The sequence below is a fragment of the Vanessa cardui genome, chromosome 9 (genome assembly GCF_905220365.1).
Source record: "Vanessa cardui chromosome 9, ilVanCard2.1, whole genome shotgun sequence".
NCBI classification, from domain to species: domain Eukaryota; kingdom Metazoa; phylum Arthropoda; class Insecta; order Lepidoptera; family Nymphalidae; genus Vanessa; species Vanessa cardui.
In genome coordinates this window covers 10,431,536-10,443,653 of record NC_061131.1, presented here as the reverse complement: position 1 = coordinate 10,443,653, position 12,118 = coordinate 10,431,536, and the positions used below count along the sequence as shown (strand labels likewise).

Here is a 12,118-nt window from a genome sequence, read left to right as displayed (position 1 = left end):
TTCTCTCTAATGATTCCCACCTTAAATAAAGATTCCAGTTTGAGATCAATATTAGCATGTACTTCACACATGCATGTGTCTCTTTGCGCCGCAGTGGCTGGCAATAGCCAGAATGGACGACATTTCCAAAACGTACAGTAGCTCACTCTTATTTTATGAATCTTCATAAACTTCTCGTGTAAATCTTTTATCGAACTTTTGAGAGTCCTTTTCTGCATTTGTGTTTTAAATCGTGTAATATACTGTTTCTTTCCGGGACATATCGTACTGTTTGCATCATCAACATAAAACTCTTTTATTAATTTAGTGATCTTTGTTTCTAGTAACATTTTGGTTTTCTGTGTTTTCAAATTTTCTCTAAAGTTAATATTTTTGGATTTTTCTTTGGTTTCATTGAGTTTTTGCCCATAAATATTTTGTGTTAGTCGTTTATTTTCTTTTTTCAAATCCATAATTATTTTTAACAATTGTCTTCGTTTATTGTATTCTAAATATCGAATTCTTTTAATTTTTACTAAACAGTTACATTTTGACATGGTGGGTGTTGTTAATGGGTCCTGATTATCCTGTTCTAAATGATCTTTTGTAGTCGTCTCATTACTATTATCGGGATTCACCAATGTTGGTTTTAGTTCAATAGTCTTATGTTTTGCTTCATTTTTTTTCTTTTCCCGATATCTTTTAGCTGCTTCACGCCATTTCTTGCGCTGTACTCTCTGCTCTCTTGGACTTTTTTCATTTATTGATACGAACTGACCTAATGCCTCTTTTCTGTATTTATATCTTTTCTTTAATAATGTTGTATAACTCAGGATCCTGCTTTATGGTGGCATATTTTACACGTTTATTAATAGCTATATTTTGTTTTGCTAACTGAACTTCTACGCTTTTTTTTGTTTTACTCATACTTGTGATCTGAAAGTAAACAGTCATATTAATAGAGCGTACAATTCAAAGGGTAGGGTATAACATGAAGGGACCATTACGAATGGTGGTGGCTGATGCTAAGTCCATTCTTAGTTTGCTATAAACTTATACTGATGCTAACTCTATTCTCGGTTTCAAATAGAAAATAACTTAGATATATACACCGTTCGTTAGCATGTTGAGCTGAGATGGCCCAGTGGTTAGAACGGGTGCATCTTAACTGATGGTTTCGGGTTCAATACCAAGCAAGGACCTATATATATGTATGTGCTTAATTAACTTGTGTTTATTATTCATCTCGCGCTCGGTGGTGAAGGAAAACATTGTGTGGAAACCTGCATGTGCATAATTTCATCGAAAATCTGCCATATGTGCATTCCACCAACCCGCGTTGCAACAGCTTGGTGGAATATGTTCCAAACCCTCTCCTTAATCACTGAGGAGGCCTTAGCCCAGCCCAACATCAAATGTTATTTATTTACTTTTTTAAATTGTTATTATAAAGAATTAGAGTAGAGTAAAAAAATAATTATCAAAATTGGTTAACGTGATTTTCAGTTATTCACCTATTTGTCGCGCATATACATAATGCAAATTTAAGACTTATGTCTTTTTCATATGGATACCATCATCGGAAAAAAATAAAAAAAAAATGGGACCCCACGGGAAGCACTACCTTTCAAACAAAAAAAAATATCAAAATCGGTCGATGAAAAGTTATGAGGTAACAAACATAATAAAAAAAAAAAAAAGAAATACAGACGAATTGATAACCTCCTCCTTTTAGAAGTTGGTTGAAAATCGTCATCACCATACGCCTGTTGTCATCACCGCTCATTAATTATAAACGGTAATGATGCGTATGGTGATGACAATTAGGACGTTACATCGATTTTTCTAGAAAAGTAATAATAATAGTAGGATACCGCTACTCTTTTTGGCATCTTCACTTATAACTAAGTTTATATACAATTTATCGTAAACTTATTGAATGTAAAACTTGACGGAAATGACGTGACTTTGGCTAAACACAACTTTTTTGGACACTTACTCAAATTTTTTGGTGTCGGACCGCGTTTCGGCAGACTTGCGTCTCCTTTCACAGTTTGCTCAGAACTGAGGAAGCGGGTCGGGGTATCGCGTGCCCCGCAAATGCTATACATACGGAACTACCTCCACTTTGATGTTTCTGTGACGGTGTTGACGAAAGTCGGTGCTAATTTTTTATTTATTTATTAATTATTTATTTTGCGAAGAAATTATTATAACTTTTTTTAAAATATAGATGCAATATGGATAAATGTATATCGTCAATTAAAATCTGCTTCTTACGTGGGGTAATCGATTTATTTGACCGCAAACTGTAAGAGTCACATTTTTTGCCAGGTGGTGATGATTTTGATGGATGTATTAATTTTGTTAAAAATCATCTGTTCACTTTAAGGGTGTTTGGATTAAAGTGCCGTATAAAATAAGTACATATAAAGCCTGTAAATATAAAAAAAGTAAAGATATTTGGCAGTATAATTTTTTTTACAACCTCCACGTGATTTTTCATCGTTTTTGTAAATCCACCCATAAGTGGATTTTATAGATGTCATAACTCGTGAAATTAAAGGATTTTTGAGGGGAAAAAGTGCTTAGTGACAATTATGAAATGAAAATTTTATAAATTGTGAAAATGCGTTGCTGTTAAATACTTTTCACTGTTCTAATAAATGCAATCTTATGGAAATGAATACAATGTTATAATTTAGTTTTTCTATATGTGTTTCTATTTTTTACAAACAAATATTATAATTAAGCCCCAACCTGTTAAAATACATATTAATTTTTAAGTCTTATAATAGTGTTTTTAAAACCTATTTTAGAAATAAACTCTTAATCTTTTATTCGAGTCGAAGCATTTTAATGGTAACCTACGATAAGTCAATGATATTCTAATAAACAGATATGTTATACCCATACTAGACAACAGAAAAAAGTGTGCCGCGCCGAGGATCGTTTATTTTAAATTTCGTTACAAGAAAAAGGGATAGCTTGTTAAAAACAATGAGTAAAAGGGATAACTAGATGTTTTAATTACGCAAAACGTATTACTACATAATTATGATGGGGTCGGCATTAGAAATTCGCATCCCGAATTTGATGATAGAAGGGGTTGTTTCTTAAAGGGGTTGTTCCCCTCTCTCGAAATTTACCACTCCCAACCCGCGGAAACCCATAGTTTTTTTTTAATGTGCGTTTAAAGTTACGTGTAACGGATCGATATTTTACATTATAATTAACCTTAAATCATTATTTTTATGTTTATTAGCTTTTTTCTGTATTATATTTTAACAAATACGATATTAATTTATAGTAAAAAAAAACGTGTAAAAATTTAATTTAATTTTGTAGTGAAGTGATTCTTTTGTAAAGAAAATAATAATCACCCAGAATATTTTACGAACATGATAATAGAATACAATATAACATAAAATATAAAAAAGATCCATTTATCGCATTATTAAATGTAGTCAAGTATATATACAGAGAAATGGTTCTTATAAATTTCTAAAATATACCTATTGTTGTTTCTATTTTTCACCCAAAATTAATAGCTGTAAGGGGCACAGGAGTGGCGAAGCCACTCCGGCAACAAAAATAGTAGATAGTTATAGTAGCTAAGGATAGGTTAGGTTAGGTTAGATTTTATGACCAAACGCTGCGCAAGCCGAGCGAGCGAAGCGAGCGTGCCGCGGCAGCGGCCGGCGCAGCGCCAGAAATCACATTGTATAATGTATATGTACCAATAATTGGAATTTTATATCTCTCCCCTTCCAAAATTTAACGAACAGTACGAATTTTGATGATTTTGGTATTGAAATTTAAAAATTGAAAAAAAAAAAAAAATAATGATTTCCGCGCGGGGGGAGTGGTGGTGTAGGTACTACACCACCCCCCCTTACCCCCTACCCCTTCCCCAACCATAAATTCGGGGTGCGAATTTCTAATGCAATCCCTTATGATGTATTATAACGTATTACTGGCATATTTATGATGAAAACGACTAAGGCAAACGTCCCAATTAGGACGTTTTCTAGTCTTCACTTTTTGCGCGTTAATGACATATCTGTTTACTAGCAATGGCTATAAGTACTTAAAAAGCTAGCGTACTTATGTTCTTATTTTACAAAACGCTGTTGTATTCAATGCTTGTTGTTAAAAAGATTCATTCTCCTTACCTTTGTAATAACGAAGAACACGATTGCTTCGTATATAGTGATCATTATTTGAAGTTATAATATTATGTATTACACGGCTATAAACACTACAAAAAAAAACTTTCAGCAAATTAAAAAAACTATACGGCAACAATTTTTAAATGTCTACCCTGTTATGACTTCTATACACTCGTTTGACTTAATGTGTCACAAAATTTGAAACATAAATATTTGAATTTTTTGAATGAAAACTGAATCGTTAGAGTATTTCTAGTAAAAAATATTTAAGCCCAAAATGGATTTAGAAGACGGTTTCGATGACATTCTAGCAAATATAAGTGAACCGTCATCACCAAAGAAATTGAAAACTGAGCCTGATTTAGAGCAGCCAGGTTTACTATCATTTTCGAAAGTTTTATTAATATTTAATATGAGACTTTATCTGATAATATTATTGCTCTTTTAGGTACATCAAAGCCATCTGTTTCAAGAACACACTGTGTTGTAGTAAATCAAAAACAGGTAGTTTTTATCATACTTCTGTCATTTATATTGATATTGTAATGTTATGGCTTGCGGTAAAAGTACATTTTGAGATAAATTTTATATAGATTTTGCCAAAAATAATAAAATTTATCTATCCTCAAAGGACTTGAGTTATTTGAACATTATAATTACAATCATCGTTACACAAATTTTTTGTTTCTATTTTAGTTACTAAATGAAAGTGTTATTGTTATTTGCTCTTTGAGCACCAGGCCAAGGATTTATACTAGTTTATTAAAAGTTTATTGTTTGATTCATATTAAAAAATAAAACAATTGCAGCGTGGAAACCCATTATTAAAATATGTAACAAGTGTCCCATGGGAATATGACGATATTATTCCAGATTATGAAATAGGCAAAACCATATGTATTCTTTTCTTATCTGTGAAGTATCACAACCTCAATCCAGATTATATAAATAACAGATTAAAAGAATTGGGAAAAAAATATGACCTTCGGGTTTTGTTAGTACAGGTAATTATTACTTTTAAAATCATTCACATGTTTAATTTATATCAACTTTTTATATTATTTCAATCATATATTGTTAAATAAAAAAATGTTACTGTTATTTAAAGGTTGACCTAAAAGATCCACACACTATTTTAAAGAATCTAACGCGAATATGTCTCCTTACTGATATGACTCTCATGCTGGCGTGGAGTCCAGAAGAGGCGGCAAAGATCATTGAAAACTATAAAATATTTGAAAATAAACCACCTGATAAAATCATGGAGAAAATTGAAAATGATCCACATCAAAAAGTAAGCTTTAGTTTTATTAATTTGGCTATTACTTTCTATCAATCACCTTGTCATTGCTAACTGCTCTTTTTGTAATTTCTGGCTGCATACTGGATTGCTTTACTCAGTATTCAATAAAACTATTTTTTTTATTCACTTATAAAATCCCAAAAAAATCCCCTCCTACATAATCCTGTCCTGTGAATTTTAGTTTAAATTACAGTTTAATGTGTAATTATAACAAAAATATAATGATTTTATTTGTCCATCCATGTTATCACTTGCTTTGAGTAATTATGTCTGTAGATATGTAGTTATTGTGATAAGATAAAACTTATGAGGTGGACAGATACTCAGTTAAACATATTTTTCTAAACATAAAGAATTTGTATAGTATATTCTTAGTTTTCTCTATAATAATTAGATAAATTTTACACACAAGTCAAATATATATATAAAATAAAATTATTGGTAGTATGAAAAAAGAGGACTCGAGATGACATCCGTATATGAATTAAAGTAAAAAAAAACTAAATAATAATATTTCATCAGTGTCTTCAGATAGTGATTATTTAGAAAAGAAATGGAATAAATACGACATGTAGGTGTTTTTCTTTTTCCAAGTTCTGTGGTTATTGGAAATTGTCAAGTTTGCAGAGCTCATGTTGTAGATTACCGCAATCTCAAAAATCCAGAGAATACCCAAGTAATTTCGAGATTCGGTTTTAGAAAAAAACAGCCAATTTCCATCTTCCAAAATCCTGTGATCACAGGAATATATTCTCTATATGAAAGATAAATTTTATGGATTTGTTGTGATATTACATGTATATAAGGGCATAAACTTAATTCCAATACACGTAATGTTCAACATATCGTACGTATTTGGCGAGATGACGTAGTACGTATTTGGAGAGGCCCTTATCTATTTTACCCTTGGCTCGAAGGCACTGGAGAGCTGAAATAAGTATATGTTGATTTGAGACACACATGGTCGGCTGATGGCTACCATGTTTATTGTTTTTTAAATAGAGACATACATTTCCATTTTCATTGGAGAAGTAGTAACTAGCTTAGGAATATTAAATGAAAGTAGTAGCACGAGCACACACACATAATTCTCGTTATATAAATAGAGATTTTAATAAAAGACAAGCAGATCATAATCGAAGCGCTAATCGCCAGGGATCTTTTCACCAATCCACCGTGTCAAGCCAGTTCCTATGCGAATAAAAGGCCGCGAAAGCAATCGAAAACATTTTTCGTCTTAACATGCTTTTAGAGGTTCAACATTTAAACCTATTTACTTTTTATATATACATGATGATTTAAATATAGGTATGTAAAATATCATGTCAATTAATATGACGCCTTTAAACTGTCTTATAGGATTTGCAGTCATATCATCATATACCTACAGGACAAAATATTATAACTTATCAGAGATGTTCAAAATATTGAATAAATATTATACAGAATAATTAATAACACATTTAGTCTTCAAAAGACTATTGTAAACATAATAAACTCTGGTATAAAACATTATTGTTTAAGCATTTCACAAAATTTAACTGGGCTTACGAGGAAAAATTTGTTGTAAAAATTTAAATATAAAATAAAAAAATTTACAAAAGAGTCGATTTCAATGGCTATTTGTCAGGTCTTTTCTTTTCATTTATATTACATAAAGTGAAACTTTCTGAACCCAAAAGCTTGACTTGTTGATGAAAATACCATAATCGCACTATAGGTAACTATTAGTATACCTATACAACAAACAACAACAACAACAGCCTGTAAATTCCCACTGCTGGGCTAAAGGCCTCCTCTCCCTTTGAAGAGAAGGTTTGGAACATATTCCACCACGCTGTTCCAATGCGGGTTGGTGGAAATTAGTATACCTATAATTTTCATTAATTCCTCATGGATTACGTTAGTAGAATTGAATTGTTCTGAGTTAACAACATAAAACAAAATCATTCAAATTGAGAACTTCCGTCTTGTTTCCAAGTTTTTAAAAATATCGATACTTACCTACTTTATTTTAAATTAATATAGACTTATCGCTGAGATGCAATATAAATTTTATATTTAACAGTGCTTTAATGTAGCAATAATTATTATGCATCGATAAACAAGTAATCAATTAATGAATTAATTTAAGGAATAACGGTGTGTGATATTTGATCCTCCTATTAATGTTTTGCTTTAATGTGGACACGACATAACACGTCCCCCGCATCTAATGCTTATTAATATTGCAATTATGTAATTTCTACGCTTTTGAAGTCGCAACTACACTACACATCCTATTTATAATCTTATGGGATTATAAATAGTATTATTATTAAGGGCAATTTTAATATTTAAACTTAACATATTTAAATGTGGTGGTTGTTGATGATGTGGATGCATCATAATACTGCAAACTCAAGTTAAAATAGCATATGTACTTATTTAAAAGATAATATAATATTTGTTCTTAAACTTATTTAATATATGTATTAACTGTTGTTTCGAAAATGATTTAAGCTCTTTTTATTTTATAGATAGTGAATGCCTTGTCATCAATAAAGCCAGTTAATAAAACGGATGCCATGACACTAATTACGAAATTCGGTACTCTGGAGAATATCATCAAAGCATCTGAGAAACAGCTCGCTGATTGTCCAGGTTTTGCGGCTACTAAGGCGAACAAGTTATACAAAGCCCTACATGAGCCTTTCTTAAAAATAAATGATAAAATCGAGGCAAAGAACAAGCCAGATGAATTTTCAGAGAATATTTCTTTAGAAGATGTGGAAAAAATCGAAAATGAAATAAAAAATCAATAATATGTTTTGGTTGTTTGTACATTTGTAAATAAAAACTTTTTAGATATTGTTTTAATTTTCTCTTTAAAATTATTGTTCCTTTGTAAAATAAGATAGACAATTATTACTTTCTTTGATTGGACATTTTTTCGATGGCAATTATTTTAAAAAAGTGCAGAAAATGTAAAGCCTGTAAATGTCTTAATGCTAAGCTTTGCGGGTTGGTTTTATTTCACCATGCTTTTCCAATGCGGGTATGTGGATTGAAGTGGCATCCGCTACATGAAGGTTTCCTCAAGATATTTTCCTTTACTGCCGAGCGCGAAAAGATTTTTTCAGGAATTTTGAATCCTTTTACATTTATTTTGATTTCATTTCATTGTTAATTGCAATTAAACATTTGGCGCCAAAATAATAAAACTTTATTGAAATTAAATGTTTAATAGCAAATAGGATGCAATTATTCAGTTAGAATAGGAGTTTTTTTGAATACAATTTACTATAATTTTGTTTATTTTTTTTCTTAAACAACTGTAGTACTGCTCCATAACTGGCCAGTACAACCTTCTTTCCAATCTCTAAAATTAATTGTTTGTTAAATTTTAACAATTTAGTAAATTGCATTTAACAATCTTCTTCAAAAATAAGACCATAATCGACTGTGTGTATATGTGTACCTATCGTTATTATAGGTATTATAGGTGTTTTACGGGCGAGTGTTCTTAGACATGTTTGATGAAAATCGGTGGGGAAGAAAAACCGAATGTCTGCAAATATGCTCAAGTGGGGTATCAAATGAAAGCTTATGATTTGTACAGCACAAAAACAACAACTTTTACCGACTCCAAATATAGCAATAATTATAACTACATTATATAATCGTAAATCGACTTTTAAGTAGTGTAATATTTTTCATTTCATTTTACCTAGGAGGACTATTAAAAATACGTTGAATACGCAATTATTTTTATTACGTTTTACTGCATATTCATTTGTTTTAAATATTTATAATAATATTTTGTTTGAAGTCGGTTTTTCTTTTTGTTAAAATTTTTATTTATTTTTTGATTTTAAGTGAAGCTGATGTTGACTAACTAATTTTTCTTAATATGGATAGAGTAAGTGTTCCGTTTCTATTATTATATTACTTATTATACTACTTCGAGGACAATTTCAAAGGAAACTTGCGAATAAAGCAAAAATAGGCTTTCGAAAATGCGGCTGCGGCATAAACTACAAGGATCCCTCGAAAGAGCTAATCGACCTCAGCAAAAAAACTTTGAAAAAGAGCTAATATATGTCGTACATCATATGACATCACATTACATAGGTACACAAAATTTGATTAAAGATTATAAAAAAATTTGCCCCTAACTGTGAGCCGTATAGGAGTTCCATTACTACATAGTATAAAACAAAGTCGCTTTCTCTGTCCTTATATCTTTAAATCTACGCAACGGATTTTGATGCGGTTTTTTTTAATAGATAGTGTGATTCCAGTGGAAGGTTTTTATAAATAATACATGAACAATATAGTAAAGAAACACTGATAATTTTAGAAGTTTGCAATGTGATGTCGTAAATAAACAAATTCTGTAGTATATTTAGTATCAGTATTGCACCCGTGCGAAATGGGGTGGGTAGCTACAGCTATTTGATTATAATATTCGACTATGATAATTACATAAACATAACCACATTACGGAAGGTGACTCAAATATCCAAATAACCTATAAATAAAAGATTCGACGGAGTATCGCTAACGTGCTCCTCAGAATTGTTCCGTTACCTTCCGTTTCGTTACTTTGTCATGGATCCCATGCTGAGAACCTTACCAAACTTTCACCAAACTACCCATGAAGTATATATTTTATAATGAAAAAAGAATCATCAAAATTGGTTAACCCAATTTTGAGTTATTCACCTATTTATCGCGCACATACATAATGCAAATTTAAGACTTATGTCGTTTTCATACGGATACCATCATTGGAAAAGGATAAAATTAAAATGGAACCCCACGGGAAACACTACCTTTCAAACAAAAAAAAAATCAAAATCGGTCCACTCAGTGAAAAGTGGTGAGGTAACAAACATAAAAAAAGTACAGACGAATTGATAACCTCCTCCTTTTTGAAGTCGGTTGAAAAGATGAGATAGGTAAGCATGTACATAAGCACTAATTGATTAGGAGCGGTCCCTCAATGCGAAGTTTTTTTTTAATATTAATACATACTTATACATACTACCTGTATGGATTAATTTTCTTTTATTATTTTTTACTTTTTAAAGGTAGCTTATGTTTTTGTGGCAGGGGTTTCTGAAATTTATAATTTATTTTTTTATTATATAAGATAATACAAATTCTCTTCTACGGTTTCTTCGATCTTTTAACTGATAATTACATTGCATGATAATAAATAACTCCCTATTACACACAATTAGAGCACGTTGTTAAAAAATGTAAAAGAATTCTTCCAGGCAAGCTTTATGACAATAAAAAATCTAAGAAAGAAAGAACTAATTAGTACCCATTATAACTGTTATGAAAGTCGTATGTGCGTGGTGTTGTGCAAGAATTATTTTTTGTGTTATAATCGCATCCGTCAATACCGCAGACACGTAGAGCCTTACTATTATATATTAAACGATATACTAAATCCCTTTTCTTGTATTTTATCCCATCCGAATAAATGAGACGAAATGAGAAAAAAAACCCGCTGAGTTTCTTTCGCCGGTTCTTCTCAGGTCAGTGTATTTTCTTTTTCGAACGGTGGTAGTGTCTCATTTGACCATCAATAAGAAAGTGTGATGCTTCACAATCACTCAAATAACTTTATTCAATATAATAAAGTTATTTGAGTTTAAATTGGCTAGTTATCGCTCGCGGTATTGCTCGCATTTTAGGGGTTTGGTTGTCATGGGTTAGGCAAAAAAAGTAGCGTATGTCTTGCCTTGGTGTTCAAATTTGCTTCATACGAAAGTAAATCTAATTCGGATCAGCGGTTTGGTAGTGATAGAGCGACAGTCCGTACCATCCCATGAACCAATCTAGTAGCACCCGTCAATATTTTGGATTATTGTGTTTTGGTTTTTTGAAAATAAAAATACAGTCGAATTGATAACCTCCATTTTTTGAAGTCAGTTAAAAAGTGAGCCAGCGTAACTACAAGCACAAAAGACACATCTTAGTTCACAAGGTTGGTGGCGCAAATCTGAGCTATTACAACCATCAGGTATTTGTTTTACCACTCTACCAATAATCATTTTATGTTGAGCAATAATATATGCCAAATTCATAGAAGTGACATCATCTTTAATTGATTGTATTATATAAATAATACTTGCTTAGCTTTACATAACTGTATCAATCGTAATATTCATTTTTAAAGAAACAATAAATTTGTTACGAAATAATTTTTGTGATAATTCTGTATACGTCATATACATATATTGCTCTGAAAAAGTATTGTCCGAGGATGAAGGACATGAGTTGATGATTACTTTTTTGTATCTCGAAAGCTGTGAAGTGTAAAGTATTTGAAGGCTCGCCTGTTGGAGTCGTTTGCTCGTCGAGTCGATGCGGTGTGCGCGGGGCTCAAAATAAAATACACTAACAGCGTCAAACCGGCTTCGCCAGCGTTTGGACGTGGAGCGTTTGGACGCTTGTACAGTGAACGAATTTAACTAGGCGGGAAAATTTGACTACATAGAAGAAAAAGCGTTGAAAGCATTATTCAAAAATAGAATACTTTATTTTATTGATTAAGTTATAAATACTTTTTCAAACATTTTTAGTCGCTATAATCAAGTTGCATTATATGTATAAATTTAAAATAACGGATATATTTTTAAATAGTTTAAAAAAAAATCTGAATTCA

At 31.2% G+C, this 12,118-nt stretch overlaps 1 protein-coding gene across 1 annotated transcript; it reads left to right on the top strand.

Annotated features, from left to right (window-relative positions):
• The first annotated feature begins 4,309 nt into the window (after positions 1 to 4,309).
• On the top strand, positions 4,310 to 8,313 carry LOC124532365 (DNA excision repair protein ERCC-1). The gene is made up of 5 exons (XM_047107255.1): positions 4,310 to 4,525; positions 4,600 to 4,655; positions 4,961 to 5,155; positions 5,260 to 5,445; positions 7,974 to 8,313. The coding sequence occupies exons 1-5, from the start codon at positions 4,429 to 4,431 to the stop codon at positions 8,256 to 8,258; spliced, it is 819 nt and encodes a 272-aa protein (XP_046963211.1). The 5' UTR covers positions 4,310 to 4,428; the 3' UTR covers positions 8,259 to 8,313.
• The last annotated feature ends 3,805 nt before the right edge of the window (positions 8,314 to 12,118 follow it).

What these genes read in the sequence shown, in the direction of transcription:
- LOC124532365 (XM_047107255.1), top strand. Translation starts at nt 4,429, where the DNA reads ATGGATTTAGAAGACGGTTTCGATGACATTCTAGCAAATATAAGTGAA. An exon ending in GCCTGATTTAGAGCAGCCAG is followed by an intron (nt 4,526 to 4,599) that starts GTTTACTATCAT and finishes TTGCTCTTTTAG; the next exon opens with GTACATCAAAGCCATCTGTT. An exon ending in TTGTAGTAAATCAAAAACAG is followed by an intron (nt 4,656 to 4,960) that starts GTAGTTTTTATC and finishes AAACAATTGCAG; the next exon opens with CGTGGAAACCCATTATTAAA.